General features: G+C 42.1%; 1 protein-coding gene across 7 annotated transcripts in view; it reads left to right on the forward strand.

Annotated features, from left to right (window-relative positions):
* Positions 1 to 18,283, forward strand: part of LOC145450526 (otoferlin-like) — a 69,748-nt gene that overhangs the window by 12,439 nt on the left and 39,026 nt on the right. For 6 of the 7 annotated variants that reach the window (XM_080329047.1, XM_080329048.1, XM_080329050.1 and 3 more), the window contains 11 exons: positions 265 to 445; positions 784 to 904; positions 2,474 to 2,677; positions 2,736 to 2,852; positions 3,108 to 3,260; positions 3,314 to 3,491; positions 13,356 to 13,480; positions 13,536 to 13,670; positions 16,125 to 16,283; positions 16,375 to 16,458; positions 17,070 to 17,192. In XM_080329047.1, the coding sequence (XP_080185173.1) occupies positions 265 to 445; positions 784 to 904; positions 2,474 to 2,677; positions 2,736 to 2,852; positions 3,108 to 3,260; positions 3,314 to 3,491; positions 13,356 to 13,480; positions 13,536 to 13,670; positions 16,125 to 16,283; positions 16,375 to 16,458; positions 17,070 to 17,192 (1,580 nt within the window). The remainder of the gene's footprint in view (positions 1 to 264; positions 446 to 783; positions 905 to 2,473; positions 2,678 to 2,735; positions 2,853 to 3,107; positions 3,261 to 3,313; positions 3,492 to 13,355; positions 13,481 to 13,535; positions 13,671 to 16,124; positions 16,284 to 16,374; positions 16,459 to 17,069; positions 17,193 to 18,283) is intronic. The other variant, XM_080329052.1, reaches the window with a different exon arrangement.

An 18,283-nucleotide genomic window follows, 5' to 3' on the forward strand; every position in this document is an offset into this window, starting at 1 on the left:
ACACTAATTACAAGTCCTACACAAATAAGATACGATACACCAACGCAAATACATGAACAATTGAACATCCAACAACAACTAATCACTTCTAAAAATGCGCATCTAGAACTGGAGCTGCAAGTACTCAGTTTTCAAGATCTGCGACTAAAACAAGAAATATAATAAGTCAAAAACAGTACTTAGCTGTCCGTTAACTAACCGTAGTAGTCTGTACATTTGTACAATTCTTTCGTTGAGTTACTTCACGGATAACGATGCTCACAGGCAACCACGGGAACGTGATTGACGGTCAGAACGCGAGCAACAAAACTCGGTCAGGAGACGATTCTGATTCTGACGAAGAAACGATTTCGTTGTTGCGAGGAATTCAAACGCAGGAGGAGAAGCAGCCGGATATTAGATCTATGACGTCACCGACACTTCCGGTTACCAGCGACAGAGATCGGTAGGAAGAACGACATTCGGACTTGTGAAGACGACTGGATTTCGAAATGCGCAACTAGTATTAGAACTAGGGCTTGATCTACTCTAGCAACTAGCAACTATAGAACTTGAACTACGCATTTCCCAAAAATCGCAATATAAATAGAACTAGCAAATGTCAGAGTTTTCAAAACTCGCAACTATGGAGGTGGATCTCTACTCACTTTTCCAAGTCCGTTGCTAGAACCAGAACTGAAATTGCTCAAAAAACAGTATTTATTAGACCGCCAGCTAACTAGATTGGTACAAGTCTGACGCCATTGCGAAATGGCCACATCCTCAGCCTTCTGTACGTTCCAGATATTATTTCCACCTCCCATACCTGGAGCAGAAGCCCTGCCTCTACATCACGAGCGAATGGCACGATCAGAAAAAGCGGATGTACGTCGAGAACATCATGTACAAAATCGCTGATAAGCTCGTGAGTCATCGCGTTTAGCTACAGCTGATTCAGCCGCCATTCGAAACAATGCCGATTTTCGACTATTATGCTACTCTGACAAAATCATAATTTATACGTTCGGAATCAATCCGACAGTAGCTTTAGTTCAAGACCAGCTTTCAAGAATTTTGCGTTCGGATCACAAGCTATGGCATTTGCTTCTGTGCGGCAGTCTGAATCCTCTGATGCCGATTTATCGCCGCAAAAGCCCGTCCAAGGGGTTTTCTACTGACGCATAATCGCCGCAATTCAAACGCTTTTCCGTCAAGTTTCTGCAATATTCAGGATCCAAATCGGTTCCATACTATTACCGAAAATGCTATTTCCGAGAATGGACATTACCGAGAACGGACATTACCGAGAATCGCCAATGCCAAGAATCTAGCTCAACGTAACGGACGTTGTCGAGAAATTTATACCTGAGAATCGATGCCGAATGTGGCAACGCCGTGATGCACACACACGACCTGTCCATATGCATAACATGCCTGCATCGCATATATTGGATTCTCGGTAATGTCCATTATCGGTGGTGTCCATTCTCGGTATGTCCATTCTTAGTACTGTCCATTCTCGGTAATGTCCGTTCTCGGTATTGTCCTTCTCGGTAGGCTAATAGCATTCTCGGTAATAGCATTCTCGGTATTGACCGGACACCCCAAATCATTGCTACGTCAAAATAGAACCGAATGAACGAAGGTAAGATCGTAACGTAGGAATGAACGTAGCAACGTAAGGAACAATGTAGGGAACGTAATATTAACAATTCATTATGTGATGTCGTAAATCCGTGGTTCCCAACCTTTTCCCATCCACGTACCATTTCGAGGTTTTATGCTGTGCTCGCATATCACCTACATAAGTTACGCCATAAAGAAATATTAAGTTAGAATCGTTTGCGTCTCACGAATGAAGGTATTTCTGGTACGATAGGGCGATTCCAATAATTTTTTTTTACTATACCGACAATCCTAACGGAAGGTCAAGAAATATAACATCATTCAACAAAGTTATCATCACTAATTTCGTGCCCAAGTTTTTCGAAGACACCACCTCCATCAGCTACGCCTGTTAATCTGATCACGTTGGATGAGAATGGAAAAATATTTGGCAGTAATATCTGAAACTATTACTAATATTATCGACGAAAGTCATTCATGAGGTTGAAAAAAAAAACACCGAAACTAATAACTCCGTTCGGTAAAAAACAAAAACAAAACAGAATTGTACCGGCGTACCAATTGGAAGACCTTCACTAGTGGCACGCGTACCACATGTTGGGAACCACTGTCGCAAATGAACCACTACCGATTATTCGCCAATGTCTTTTTAGCAATTCGAGCAGCCTATCCAAGATGGCCCTTACAAATGATTGATTACGAACGCAACTAAAAAGGTGTAATTGCCAACAATATTACCGTTGGTTTACGAAGCTACGAGAAATTGCAAGTCGGATCTAACTGCCTTGCCATCTCGCGTTTCCCATTCAGCCGTACGTCAGTTACCTACAGTTTGACACGCAGTCGCGTGACGTGACTTGTAACGCAGGAGGAGGGAATCGCAGACGTCCAGGAAATGATCAAAACCGAGCAAGAAAGTCCGCACCGCAGACTTCGGGGAGTTGTAGAAGAGCTGGCGAATGGCTGCAGCGCATTCACGCGACTCGTGGAAGGAAGCAAGTCCCGCGGGGGATCGGCGCTGGGGAGAACGGCCTTGGATGTAGAGAGAAATCGAATTTGCCGCCGGGAGATGGTCAAGTTTTAGAAAAAATTCTCATTCACACCTACGCGAACCCGCTGTCTTTTTTCAGGAAAATATAGCGACTGAAGCGCAAAAAATGAAGAAGTCCATCAAACCGTCGACTTTCAGAGAAAAATTGGCGAGAATCCGCTCCATTCTAGGACGAATTCGGTTCTTGGCCGACGAGGTCAGTCTGTGTGTATATGTAGTGACGTTTCAAGGAAAGCATGGACGAATCTGTTTGATAGCATTCTAGGGTTTTACTAACTAAAAGTCGACAATACATTCAACTATACAAGGAAATCGACACTCACCTCCGTGCACAGACACAGACAGAACCCGCACAACGAAGTAACCTAATTACAATAATCAACGCCTTTAGCAATCATCACAGTAGGAAAAGCAAATGATCGGTAACATTCCCTGATTGGTGCACTTTCAGCCTCAGCCGACAGTCCCGGATGTGTTCATCTGGATGTTGAGCGCCGCCAAACGTGTGGCATACGCGCGCATTTCGACGCGTGATATTTTGTACTCGGTCAGAGACGAAGAATCCGGAAAGCATTGCGGAAAGATTCAGACAGTTTTCCTCAGAGTAAGAAGCGTTTCCTTCTTTTTCTAGAAGCGCGTCATATATTTTTTCTTCAGTTCCCAGGTAGGCGCAGTATCGGACCGGGTGGATGGAGCATCCAGGCCAAACTGGAAATGTACATGTGGTTCGGATTGCTGAAAAATAAAAGAGATTTTCTAAAAGGCCTTCCGGAAGGATTCGTGGAAACTCGTTCCGCGGGACGTAATTCGCCTCCAACTTGCATCACGTATCGAGGTCAGAAAGCACTTCGTTTTATGCAGGACGGTCTTTTCATGACTGCCGTCAGACAGAATACAGCATTCTGGTCGTCTAATTAGACTATTAGGTCGAAATACCACTAATCTACTGCTTCTATATGCATTAACTACAATTCCAATCTAATTACTGGTTTTTCCGAAATGCTTCAAGAGAACTGTATCGTGCGAAGCGACCCAAGCTTGGTGTACAGACATAATTTACCATTATAATGCTTATGAGAGTTAGTTGATTTGATATGAACTGAAAGTGATTGCTGTTGCATTTCTTTCTCAAGCCATATGCACACTGAGTTCACGACGCGACGACGACAGGGGAATCACCCTGTCCTACACGAGTCTCGCAATCGTCGACACGCTAAATAGTTACCTAGTGCACACTGATCGCTATAATCGCTCACTCTCACGACATCTAACGGCGATAAATTCTAGCGGCCCCGGTCGTATACGGACTCCAATACATCAGACATTCACGGATTTTTGAGTCACTCAAAGAGTGAAACAGATATATTTTTCATGATATCATTTGCTTTTTCTTCAGGCATAGCTCTCAACTGGCTTGCAATAAATTTGCCGAAATTTTCAAAGCGATCAGGCCTTCTTTGTATTTCTTCTGTAGAAGTTTTCAACATCTTCATCATCTCCACCTAAATATATGAATAAAGGATTAGTTACATAATATAAGTACATTCCAACATAGCAAACAACACTGGCAAGAAACTTCGTAGAGCTGAGTAAAATCATCTCTCCTGCAACAACGGTACTACTAATAGAAGACAGTTCATCTTTCTGTCCACACCATACATGCCTCTTATAACACAATTACGGTAACAATTTCAACTCTTATTATTCTATTATGGATGGGTCATAAATACTCTGCCAATGGCCATGAACTACCCCTTACTAAGAAGTCACCCATAAAACTGAAAGTTTCGGATAGCCGAGTCAGCTTCTATCATCTCTCACTCAGACTAGTTGGATGAGTATTGAGTACACTAAAATCTACACGCAATAAGTCTGGTCACAACATTTAGAATGAATATATCAAGTCAAAATGGTCACTTGGACACTGCCTCTGTCCAATCCATTACTGCAAGGCCTCTTTCGAATACTGAAGTGCTCCCCTTGAGATATTGGTGTGTCTTTGGCAGGGTTGTAACCAAGTCACAAAGTACCGAGTCACAAGTCAATCTCAGTTTTATAGTTTTGACTCGAGTCAAGTCGAGTCATTTTCAATTCACCACCGAGTCAAGTCCGAGTCCAAGTCAGTGAAAAGAGGGTCGAGTCCGAGTCACGGTATCATGACTCGAGTCGAGTCCAAGTCATTGTGTTGACTGCTCAGTTTCCTGTTAATGTTTTGTTGAACCCCTTTTATAAATCTGTTTGGTGATATCGAATTGTTCGCATTATTAATATGCTAATTTTGATCACTTTTAGCAGTTTGTGGTCGCATTTTCAAGTACCAGTACCAATAGACGAAATCCTAATAGTGTGTTTACTTTACTATTCTTCGAAATTACAACGAAATGTTGCTCTTGGCTGTCTGCGCCTCGAGTCATATGACTTAGCTCGAGTCATGCGCAATGACTCGAGTCCAAGTCGAGTCAATACACAGATTGACTCGTGTCGAGTCGAGTCATTTCCGTATTTTGAGAAAATGACTCGAGTCAAGTCGAGTCATCAGAAAATCGTGACTCGAGTCCGACTCGAGTCGAGTCATGACTCGAGTCATTACAACCCTGGTCTTTGGCGTCTCGGTGTTTGGTAAATCCTCTGAAACCACTAGTGCAACAAATTAGTTCATACACAGTCGAGTATAAAGAAAACTCAGTTCATACATTCATCCCTTTCCAAGGAGGTATGACGAGCAGCAGATGTGTCAGTCTCCGCTTCAGTAAGGATAAGAAAATTGTCCACAGTTCTGAAGTGAAGAGAGGAAATTAAAACAAATGCCAATAAATGTATATGGATGTTGTCATTACTCCTTGTGTTTTATAACGGAATCAAGAAAACTCAGCTGGGTATAGAATAGGGTTACCATATTTGTGCGAAGCAAATTCCGGACACTCTTTAGCGTCCACTAGCGGAGTAAAATGAGTCATGACACACATTGTATGTCAATGTGATGTCGCACTAGCGAAGTTTTGCGTATCCTATCGACCATAGGAGAGGTGGTCACGATCCGGATCAGGAGCCGCTATAATGTTAGATCGGTGCATTTATGTGGTTGTGTGTTGTAACCAAGATCGAAACACCATTTTTTCAGCCCTTCCCGTCCAAAAAAACATCTGGTTTCTATATGCATCTGGTCGATAAATTTTTAGAAGGAAATCAGTCTATAATATTGCTTCTTCCATATATCGCTATAAATTTTTTATCATTTCTCCGCCCACATGATCATAATTAGCTGGGAAGCTGGTGGAGGATGATGACTTCGAAAATACAAGGAACGGAATTATACATCCTAAAATCATGTTATGTCACATGGATAAGACTATTTATAAGCCTAAATGCAGATCCACACCAGCAGGTTGCGCATCCGGTGGTGTTCAACCATTCATGGTCGCGAAAAAGTTTTGTGGCCCAGCTCAGAATTTGATAAGTGGAATACTGAAACACCGTGAGCGCCACTGCCCATACTTACTCACGGCCTATTTTGGAAGCTGATTACGTTCAAAATCTTCGCGAACCCCAGAATAAAGACAAACAACCCCCAGGTTTAGAGCCAATATCTTTGACTAAAGCGTCTAAATGGCCTTAACCGACTCCAGTAATATATTTGCGATTACAATAGACTTATTTCAACAAATGATGGTTATTTTCAATAATTTTTGATTGCATATTTTGCGAGGTTGGTGGTTCACATATTAAAATCCATGACTGCGACACTTAATTGCGCGCAGCGCGAAGACAATTTCAAGTGGCATAAATCTGCTAAAAAATAATAATGTCATCATGTTGATTTACGAAAACATTTTGATCCTATTTCAAACCTTCAAAATTCCGGACATTTAGGCAAATTTTAGAAATTTCACCCGGACGCAGTTTGAGCAGTGAAATTCCGGACATGTCCGGGAAATTCCGGAGGTATGGCAACCAGACATGGGGGTGGGGTGATTACTTCATGAATGTAATCGATTGCGATTGCGATTACTTCTGAATCACGCGATTACGAGTACGATTACAGCAAAATCAGGAAGTAGATGATTACGATTACGATTACATTGGAAAAGTAATCACGATTACTCACGATTACATTTATTTTGCATCGTAGTAGTTATATTGGAAGACAATACATGGATTGCGCTGAAAAGGCCTAATGATGTAACAACTGTCTTTACAAAAGATGGGACATTTCCTTGTTACGTCATAATGAACCATTGCCCATTTTATAGAGGACGGTTTATCGCACACAACGTTTTGCATTCTTGCCAGGTCCATAACTGCCGCACCCCAAATTCCCCAATAGGGTGGGGAGCGTGGATGGAGGGTACTCAAAGGTATTTCGTAAATCATATTTTCGACAGATTTCATTAACTTGGAAATTCTTTTTGAGGTTTGCGATTTAAATGTCTCTAGATAGCTTGATTTCGAGATGCATACGTCTCCCCCTCAAGAAATAAAGCATGTATAATTCATAGTAATAGGCATTTAGTCAATACCACTCATCGACACATAAGACATATGCAGTTTCGGCCAACATGAGACTCCATGAAGTGTGCTACTAAAGAAAGACATTGGCCGAAACTTATGGTATGTGTCCATTGTCAATAGCCGCGCTGGGTGGGCGTGACTAACAGTCCATTCCTTTCAATCTGCGCCCACGATGCAAATTGCACCCGGGCAGCCACAGAGCATTAGACATGGTAATTTGTGTGTGTGTCTCACGCAAGTTTTTCTTTTAGTCTGCTATGTTTGGGCCACTACAATCAATATCTTTTGGCTATATAACAGACCGGAGGTCACGAATTAACAACATAAAATAAAGTAATTATTGCAAGATACCAGATTCTATAAATATGAATTACGCACGCCCTGCTCTTCAGGTAAATCTGGACATCGGGCGCTGAGATAGGATTAAAAACGCAATATAATGCAATTACCAATATTATTGATTAAATTAAATCTTCAACTTCAAATTTGACTACTCTATGGGGGCCCAAGACCAATCTTTGGGTGGGGGAAACTTTTGCTCTTTTGATCCTGATTCTAGCTACAACCCACACTAACATGGTATATAAGCCGATGGCTATGGCGGCAGGTCCAAATGTTCAGTAAAGAAATGTGAAATAGCGATTGACGCCCGTTTTGAGTAGAATAATATGAGAATACGAGAAAGTGAACATAAAATTATGCTTTCAACTTAATGCAGACAATGTAATGCAAGCTGCCATTACGAAAACGGCAAAACAACGGCTAAGTTATGATATATATCATGTTTCTGGTGGCTGAGTAGATGACCCAGAGGGAACATCTTGCTGCTTTTTATGCTTTCTTCCGTATTGAGTGCGTAGACTATTCCATCGTCTCTGGCATACATCAACTGGAATGAAGACAGCCATAATGAAAACCATTAATAAGTACAAATGGTGTGGTTCAAGTAACAGTAAACTTGATATATTATCAGGATCAACATGTAAAATGAGGCTATTTGTGACAAATCCATGGATAAATTCTATGTTAAATATAGAAGGGAGTTGCAATATCAACAAATGAATAAAATCGTCAAACAAACTAGGCATGCAAAAAAAATCTTACTGCTGGTAGAAAGTTGTTCGGCAATAGTGGTCCAAGCCTCATCCAACTTGTGCCGCTTCTTATGAATTGGTAACTGAACATTCCAAAGGCAGGTGGTAACTGAACATTCCAAAGGCAGGTATGTTGTGAGATCAAATCAATTAATCTTCTATTGAATTCAATATCCATAATGGGTAGTAAACTCTGTTATATGAGACTACTAAAAACAACAACAACAGATCATCAATTGCTGCAATAACAGAATGATGAGAAACGAGAAGTGTTATTCACTTTCAATGCCAATACATCAATGTGCAGTTGTACACATCTCAACTTCACGAACCATTTGCAATTTACTCAATGCACAAGAATAGTCATTGGTTCTGTTGCCACGGAACTGCACCAACTGTCAGGAAGTACTTCAATAGCTGAGATCTGTAGAAGCCAGCATCTAGAGCAGTGGTTCCCAACCTTTTTCGACTCATCGCCCCCTTTTCAAGCTCCGCACCGATCATCGCCCCCCAAATATTGGGAACCAAAAAATGGGCATACAAACTGTAATCACCGGCGATTTGACCTAAAACAGGTCATATCTCCGACTTGACTCCAAAAGGACCGTAACAGCACTTCGTCACCCCCCAAAATGTGTGTCTTAGGCCCCCGATATGATGATAAACCAAATGTCTGGGGGGCTTAGCCTCTCAGACCCCCTCCCCCCATCCCTCTTTACCGCTACTTCTCAGCAAAAATTGTTGGACTCTTTAGTTAGTCGACTTAATTCGCGTGAAGCGCGAACAATTTCTGTCATCCATGATTAAATCGGTCAATATGTTCGGGAATTGCACATTAATTGCTGTCAATTTTTTATCCTTTCCCTGATCATGTAGGCTATTCAGATTTACCGGTAGAGCTGAGTGAGGTTTCTTGGAAAATGTAGTGCCCGTAATTATTAATTAAAAATATTCGGGCGGACCCGTGGATATAAAGACTTCGTTACGTGATGGCATTTCGTGGCATGTCTGCTATGTCAAAAGCCATTCGAATCGCCCATACGTACTGAACTAAAAGACGAACACGATTTAGAATTGGTATTTCTGCACTGGCAATTATTTTTTCTCTGCGAGATGGCATTTGTCTTGTGGGATTCTGATTGCCAGGACAGGAACATTTGGCGCCAGCCATTTAGGCGCCTATGGACAATTAAACATATATGTGTATCGTATATGCTAAATATATGGAAGTCGGTCAGCATAAAGACAGTCCTTTTCCGCCAAGCTTTTTTCGTTCTGGCGCACTGCTCGAAGTCGCATGTTACATGGCCTGAAATTTCATATGCCTTGCTGCGTCATGGCGTGGTAATGGCTGACGCCGAGATGCCCTTTTCTGTATCTCATGGGTATTATTTCTGGGGTAAGGGTATCCAATAAGCAAGAAATGAGACATCACTAAATCGCGCCCAGCGCGAAAAATTTTTGAAAAATTTGCATGAATTTCTAAAATAATACTCTAATTTATGTTAATTCACGAAAGAATTTTGGAACTCTTCGAGCTCTGGCGTCCCATACCAATTGGGGATCTGGGGTGTGGCGATTGCGGTCCTAGACTCCAATATAGCGGTTTCAACGCGCCATCGCCCCCTATCGTCCGTTTTCGCCCCCTATCACCCCCTTCGCTATTTTCGCCCCCCTGGACCGCCAAATCGCCCCTGGGGGGCGATATCGCCCACGTTGGGAACCACTGATCTAGAGTATGAAAATTTATGCCAAATGAAGAGAGTTGGTGCAAGTTGACATTTTCCGGGATTGCCCAGCGCCAATTTCCATCCAACATATGGCCATATGGCCATCACTATTCACATTATCCCCTTGAATTGCTGATGATGACATCAACCTTGAGCCATTCTTGTTCTGTATAAAATTGTGAAGCACAACAGCAGCTTGCACGATTGCTTTTACACGTTCAACATGACAATTTATAAGCCTGTAAAATATTTGGAAACGTACAGCAAGTAGCCTATGCCGAAGGCATTTTTAATCACACGTCTTGTTCTACACAAGCGATAATTAAACATTTTTTGGTTGGCATCTAAAAAACGACCAGGAAATGGTTTCATCATTCCCACTTTTAGTGGAAATGCATCATCACATGCAAAGTAATACGGCATGATTATGTCGGAGGATGGTAAAAGGCTAGGTGATGGAATACCCAATGTGCCATTTTCAAATCTACGGCCCATAGTGGAATTGGAATATACACCACCATCACTGCGACGACCACAATCTCCGATAAAAACCAGCGTAAATCGATACTGAGCGTCACATACAGCTAACAAAACAATGGAGAAAAAGCCTTTGTAATTATAGTAATCACTGCCAGAATTCAGTGGCGCTTTAATCTTTATATGGTTCCCATCAAGGGCACCAATGCAATTGGGAGATTGCCACATATCTGAAAATTCAGAAGCAATTCGAAGCCAGTCCATGGTAGAGGGGGGCGCAAGAACAATAGGTGCGAGTTTAGCCCAAATTGCTTTGCAGCACTCATCAATAATTACTCCCACTGTCGTATGACCAACACGGAAGGAGAAGGACAGTTGTACTTGATCGGCTCCCGTGATAAGGTATCTGAAAAATGATTAATGGTGCACTGAACATACAAATATTTTTGTGCTCAAATAACAAAAATATATTTGATGAAATAGAAATTCGTAACGATTTCAATATACATTTACTATCCATAACTATGTCACTTTCAGATCGCATTGTTTCACTGATCAGAAATATTCATATATAATTGCCGAAACAGCAATTATGGAAGCCTTGTCCACAACTTATTTCATGATCTCACCTATTTGACTATAAATTGACACACCTTATTAGACAGCATGATAACATAAATCATCTCAATACGGTATTACATGGCTTCCTTTGTTATTACCGAGATCTATTCTCCAGGCAAAATAAATTCAAAAACTGAGCTTTAGAGCAATGCATAATTGCAGTAGTACCAGTACTGCATAGGGCTTATGGCAACAGCTGAATTATGAATTTATTCTAACCTTAAAGTCAGAATCAATCTCTTCTTTGAAGAGATAGCCTTGCAAAAATTAGTGTCAACATGTTTGATGTTGTCATGGATAAGCATCAGTAAGGTGTGGAACTCTAAACTGGTCATCCTGAAATAGCCTACGTGTGGCATTTCTCGGGATCCCCACCAGCTAAAGGGCTTTCCGCTAGCACAAACTCTGATTGAGTATCTCTTTCGGCGCACAATTCATGCACCCAATATGATCTAAAGAAACATAAACTGACTATCTGTGTATTTGACTTCTTTCAAATAGGCATATGCCGTGAACGGAGCACGCCCATGGCAATAATAATGTTTCACTCACCTTTCTGCAGAGGGAGATTGCTCCTGACAAAGATAGTAAGCCCAAATTGCTCTAACTGAAATAGCTGCCTTTCTTCTATTCATATTCATCACTAAAATGAATAAGCTCCTGCTATTTTATCACGCAAAGCGGTAACTCAGAGAATCATTCGATGACCTACCTGTCACGATGTCGCTCCCAGTAAAACTGCACTCAAGCCACTGCAAAAACTACAGCATAAAGTACTCCGAATCATAGCTAGAGCCCCAAAGGGGCCTGGTTGCCCATCCAACAAGTCGTTGCTGAAGAGATTCGGCGTCCTAAACATGGAAGATATGCGGAAACTAGAAATCGTCAAGTTTATGTATCAGTTCCACTGCGGTCGTTGCCCCGAATATTTCAATGATTTCTTTACCTGTGAATCAAAAGCGCACAAGTACAACACACGCACGTCCACGTCGTCCAAATATCATATGATCGACCGAAAAGATCATCGCTCTATAAAATATGCCGGACCTGATGTGTGGAACAGTATCCTGCCGGTCATCCGACAGTCAACGAGCATGCCCACATTCAAGTCAAAATACAAGCAATTACTAATAAATTAATACAGTCCATCCTCAAGATTACCGGACCACGACTGACCTATCGATCTCGCTTCCCATGACATGCCGCCCTATTCTTGTCGCTTTCTTTTTCTATACGCTATACTTTACTTTCATTCAGTGTGCATGCCTCCTCTTTACATCGCCTAGGCCAAGGTGGGTGTCTGATTCCATAGACAAATCCAAGTCGCTTCGACATCTTCCTGTCTATTCATTGCATCGCATTTTTTGTGGTGTATTGAACTGATAAAATTGCTAATAAACCAATGATGATGATGATAAAGTAGCGCATGTTCTACCGGTACGCCGACGTAAATTAGAGAAAGAATTTCGTCGGCGACCGCCAAAATCGCGACTCTCGGCGACTCTGGTTTGCATCGAATTTCTGCGATTCTCTCCTATTGTTGCCCAACAGCGTCGCCAACTCCAGTGTGCATAAGGCTTTATTAGTAATTTAATTCATATTCTAAGTTTTTGCGAATTCTAATTATAATCTAACCTGGAAAAACATTGCGTAGCTATAATTTTAATTCATAAGGGTAGGTCACACGGTTCGCTAGCGACGTGGTTTGTTTTTTTGCTCCACCCCTTCACTAGCGATCGCTAGCTAGGTTGCTAGAGAGGTCGTACTGTACTCGGTTAACCACCCCATCATGACGTAACACTCGTTTTAGTGAAAAAGTGAGATTGTCGCGAGTGATGTCGATCGCTAGTGAATATTGTACCTTGTACGTGTGGCCTACGTGTGGCCTAGTCCATCCTCTGGATTACCGGACCACGACTGACCTATCGATCTCGCCTTCCATGACATGCCGCCCCATTTCTTGTCGTTTGCTTTTTCCATACTATCTTCTATACTTTTCATTAAGTGTGCACTGTGCATGCCTCCTCTTTACATGGCCTAGGCCAAGGTTCTGATTCTATAGACTACTCCAAGTCGCTTCGACACCTTCCTATCTTTTCATTGTATCGCATCGCATTTTTGTGGTGCATTGAACTGGCTAATAAACCAATGAATGAGTGATTATGATCCAGTCTTGAAAAAAATCTGTGTATAAGCTATTTCTCTAACGTTAACCCAATCTAATCTGGAAAAGCTCAAAACTCTCTCGTTGTTCTACTCTTCCTGCAGAGAAGCAAACGTTCGAACTGCGCGCGCACATATACATGGCGAGAGGTTTAATAGCTGCGGACGATTCGGGACTTTCGGACCCGTTTGCGAAAGTTATTTTTGCGACCTGCTCCGCCGCGACACAGGTGACGGCTCTGCGTTTGTAAGAAATGGCGGTAAATGAGAGAAAATGACTTGAAGGTAAAAGAAGAGACTTTGAGTCCGACTTGGGATGAAACTCTGGTGATCGACGGAATCGTTTTGTACGGGAGAGCCGAAGAGTTAAAAGATGATCCGCCGGTCGTGATCGTTGAGATTTTCGACCAAGATATGGTGGTAAGCCTATTCAGCTATTCCTTTAGTATTTGCGGTCTTCAGATTACAATAAACATTTTACACCGGGTCAATGTTAGGAATTCCCTAATAGGGTGGAGTGAAAAATGAAAATTTTTGAATTTCAAAAAAGGGTCTTGATATGTGGTGCTAAATGGTGAACAAATAAATTCTATCATAATTTCGGGTTCGTACACCCTCTAGTGGTCGTGCAATTTCACCGAACGAGCCAAAAACAGCTAATTTAGCCATATCTTGATCATCACTTACACTAGAAAGTCAGTTTTGGGCTTAAAAGATGCAGAAGCAACATGTTCCTATCTCGCTTCCATAGAACTTACTCTTAAAAATGAACAGAAAAAAAGTTACAAGCAAATTTCTGATTTTATAGGTAAAATTAAGCACTGAAGCAGCGTGTAGTGATTGATCTTATGACTGAGCAACATACCCTATAAATTAGAACTATTTTTCAAAACTTGCTCAAACAAATGAAACCCCCTCTAAGCATAAATAGGGCTCGGGCATCGAATAGAGACTGCTAAAACTGTATTTAAAATAGCGTCCATTGGTAGTGCAGCGTCACGATATCGGTAAGTTTATAACAACGGCCCTCATGAGATTTCTTACCAAAATGCTGTCGTAGGGTTTGTATCATATTTGTCACAAAGCTCCGGAATGAAAGCACAAAAATTGAAAATACACATTCAAAACACAAACATCAATTCTATACTGGAAACAGAAGATTTTTGTAGCAGTATCACATGAGTATCAGTGTGCACGAACATTAAAATCATGTTTAGTATTGAAAGATTTCATCTGCTTTCAAGACTTCAGTTTTTGTCTGATGAGGCCATCTCTACGTTTAAATCCTTAAACATTGAGCACAAATATGATACAAACCCTACCACAGCATTTAGGTAAGAAATCGCATGAGGGTCGTTATCGTGACGCTGCACTACCAATGGACGCTGTTTTAAATACAGTTTTAGCAGTCTCTATTCGATGCCCAAGCCCTATTTATGCTTGGAGGGGGTTTCATTTGTTTGAGCAAGTTTTGAAAAGTAGTTCTAATTGATAGGGTATGTTGCTCAGTCATAAGATCAATCACTACACGCTTTTAACATCCTACCCACTGCTTCAGTGCTTAATTTTACCTATAAAATCATAAATTTGCTTGTAACTTTTTTCTGTTCATTTTTAAGGGTAAGTTCTATGGAAGTGAGATAGAAACATGTTGCTTCTGCATCTTTTAAGCCCAAAACTGACTTTCTAGTGTGAGTGATGATCCAGATATGTCGAAATTAGCTGTTTTTGGCTCGTTCGGTGAAATTGCACGACCAGTAGAGGGTGAACGACCCCAAAATTATGATAGGATTCATCTGTTTACTATTTGGCACCACATATCAATACCCTTTTTTGAAATTCAAAAATTTTCATTTTTCACTCCACCCTATTCCCTAATATGCTGACTGGTAGCAAGGCCCACTTTTGTTCTAGTCCAGGAATCCAAGGGATACCTGAGCCAGTCCCTGGAGTTCCGCTAGAGATCAAGACACACACTCAACTCATATGTATATACCTCGGCATTGGATCATTATCTAAGCACCTCCTTGCCACTGATCCGCGTAAATGGTGTCTTACAGAACGCCTAGAAGCAGGCCGTGTCACAAGTAGGCAGATCAGGAATCATAATACAATACCGGCCTGATGTAAATCACCAGACCATAGTAGGCAAAAGCAAGTAACCATAGTAGGCGAAACAACAATTCTTACATATGATTTTTGATGACACGCGCTTCTTGGCCATCATTAGCTGCTGGCAAGTTCGACTCGATCCCTCGAATTGTGAGAGTTGTGTTGGCACGGCGTGTGCAGTGCGCAGAGGCTGTTGGGGCTCGAAATCAAAAGCACGTCACTCTGAAATACCACGCTAATGCGCTTCGACGTAGCAATACGATGACACTTTACAAGGTGATCCCTCACATTTCTGAGCTGGTATCGGAAAGAGAACAGCAACGGCAGTTCTCAATAAATATTCATATTCATGTTTGCGTTGTGTCCTAAGTCCTAATGTGATGAGTTTGTTCTTTTAACGCTCAATTCATTTTGTGTACATGTAATCTATAATAATGTAGTAGCTGTGTGTGATAGATTTATATTTTAGTGACTCAGTGAAATATTGACCGCCTTGCAGATTAGCGTAAGGGTTCCTCAATTATGAAAGGTTACGAACCACTGTAAACGCATTTGTAAGACACCGCTTGCGCGTATGACGAGCCTATAACAGATGTGGAGAACGCGTCAGATGCCTACGACGTCTGCCTTTACTCTGGGCTATCGTCATCACGGGGCATAACTAACACCTGGGTAGCAAGTATGGAATCGACCTGCAACTCATCGACACTCTTCAATCGGTACTACGCCTTCTCGGGCACGAATGTCTGTTCTGGTTGCCAGGGTGACAACGAGTATATCGGCCGAACAATGGCGAAACCGTTGGTGAAGATGACGTCTGAACCGTACGAGAAAAAATTCCCCCCGCAGCTCGACTGGTACCAAATCTATCGCGGAAGCATGAAAGCCGGCGAACTGCTCGCATCGTTCGAACTGCTGCAGGTAGGTCCGCGAACCTCGAACCTTTCGAATTGCGTCGCTATTTCGGCCGCGGTCAAACTAAACGAGGTCTCAAATCATCCCACTCTGCCAGATCACGTATGATGAGCGAGAACGGCACCTAGCGCTGTGGAGGTCGTGGTGCGAAATGAACTACAGATGCGGAAACAGGATTCAGGTTGATCTTGTTGTTGTGCGCACTACAGTGGCCGTATTTCGCACGAGATTGCTATTTTGTCACCGATAGGGCTCGGAAAATCGACTACCTGACTCATCCGGTTCTGAATCGAGTATTAGGCTTCGAGTCGAGTCGGGTTCGACAGTATGACAGTATCACAATAGTATGAACGATGTAGAAATTTGAAATATGTTGATTTTGTCATCACAAAGAATGCAATGCCAGTTACACAGCCTCGTTTTACAGCTTTCCGCAACGGAGACGATCGAGCTTAGCATTTTCGTTTCTACGTTAACTCTATATTGTAATAAGAGCATATAATGATAGCGATGGAAAGAATCATGTCTACCTACTCGACTCGAATCGTAAGAATTAATAAATTATTACTCGATTCCGAGATTGGAGTACTTCAATCATTGTTGAATCACCAAGTACACTGAGCCGCAAACCGCCACGTGGTTACCCCCTCACGAGCGTCGCAATTATGGTCACATCATTGCAATGCCATCACGCGTGTACCTCATGATGTCACCCTAGGCAATCACTGCATGCTATTTGACAAAAGTGGTTCATTATAAATACCCGCGTTGACGACTGTTTCCTTGGGACAGAAACCGGCCGACCGCGCGCTTGAGGGGGTCCCTAAAGTCAACGAGAAGGTCACGACTGACCAAGGCGCGAAATTTACAGTTCCGAAAGGCATACGACCACTTCTCGCGAAGCACTGCATCGAGGTGAGTCAACTTGCAATCAGTCTGGAGCGTGATTTGCTGAGACGCGTAAAGAATTGCCGCGAGTCATGTTGCTGTCGCAGTAAAGCTACAGATGATTTCCACCTTTTAAGTGTCGCATCAAAACTAACGAGTCTTTTTACTTCGAGGTTTCATAAATCAATTTGTTGACGCTCCTGGATGATCCGCCTTATAGTGAAATGTGAAATCGAAAACATTTCAACTGCTGTTGGATTACGCGATGTCTTTCATGGCGTGCCTTCCCACAAATCTACAAGGAGCGCGCCTCAACCGCCGTTAATTCGTGTTGTGAACATCTCATGACATTTAAGCGGCATGCGAACGAGCGGCTTCTGTTGGGATTCGTAAACCGCAGCAATTTGAAGAGCCATTCGCAGAATGTCGTTGCGATCTCCTTCTAAGGCCGTCTGTGATTTCTCAGTTAGGAGGGAACTACTAACCTAGTTCACTTCAACCTTTTTGATCTGGTGGACCCGACAAGTTTTTGTGATTAACTCATGCGCCACTTAACCCTGCTTACTTGCGACATTAACCAATGAATATATATATTCATATTGTTGAAAACGATGCCGATAGCGAATTCGCTGGACACAAACTAACTGACCAGTGTTGGAATTTCAAAGCTCAATACTCGATTCCATATAACCGGCAATACTACTTAACTTAACATGTCAATAGCGCACTTACACGCTTGGCTCACGGCCCATACTTAGCTATGAGTGGGGTCAATTTGCAATATATTATGAAAAAGGTATCCAGTCGGCAAAGAAACGTTTAGGAGAAGGGCTCATTCCGACAGAATCATGTAGGTGACGAAAGGAGATCTACTAGACATTCTTATGTGGGATCCCATTCACATTACTACCAAAAATATTACATTTTGATATTTTTGATCAACTACTTTCTAATCGCCGGATCAGATCAATCTACCCACTGATTGACTGACTGTATATTCAAGATGCGCGGATTTCGACCGCTCATGAACCTCAAAAACACCACACGCGGACCCCCGTAAAGGATGCCTGTTTTAGTGTGACAAGGTTCTGATGCACCATAGACATTCGTCTAGCCTG

This window comes from Botryllus schlosseri, chromosome 11 (assembly GCF_051294905.1).
Source record: "Botryllus schlosseri isolate E-star chromosome 11, Bs_hap1, whole genome shotgun sequence".
Taxonomy (NCBI): Eukaryota; Metazoa; Chordata; class Ascidiacea; order Stolidobranchia; family Styelidae; genus Botryllus; species Botryllus schlosseri.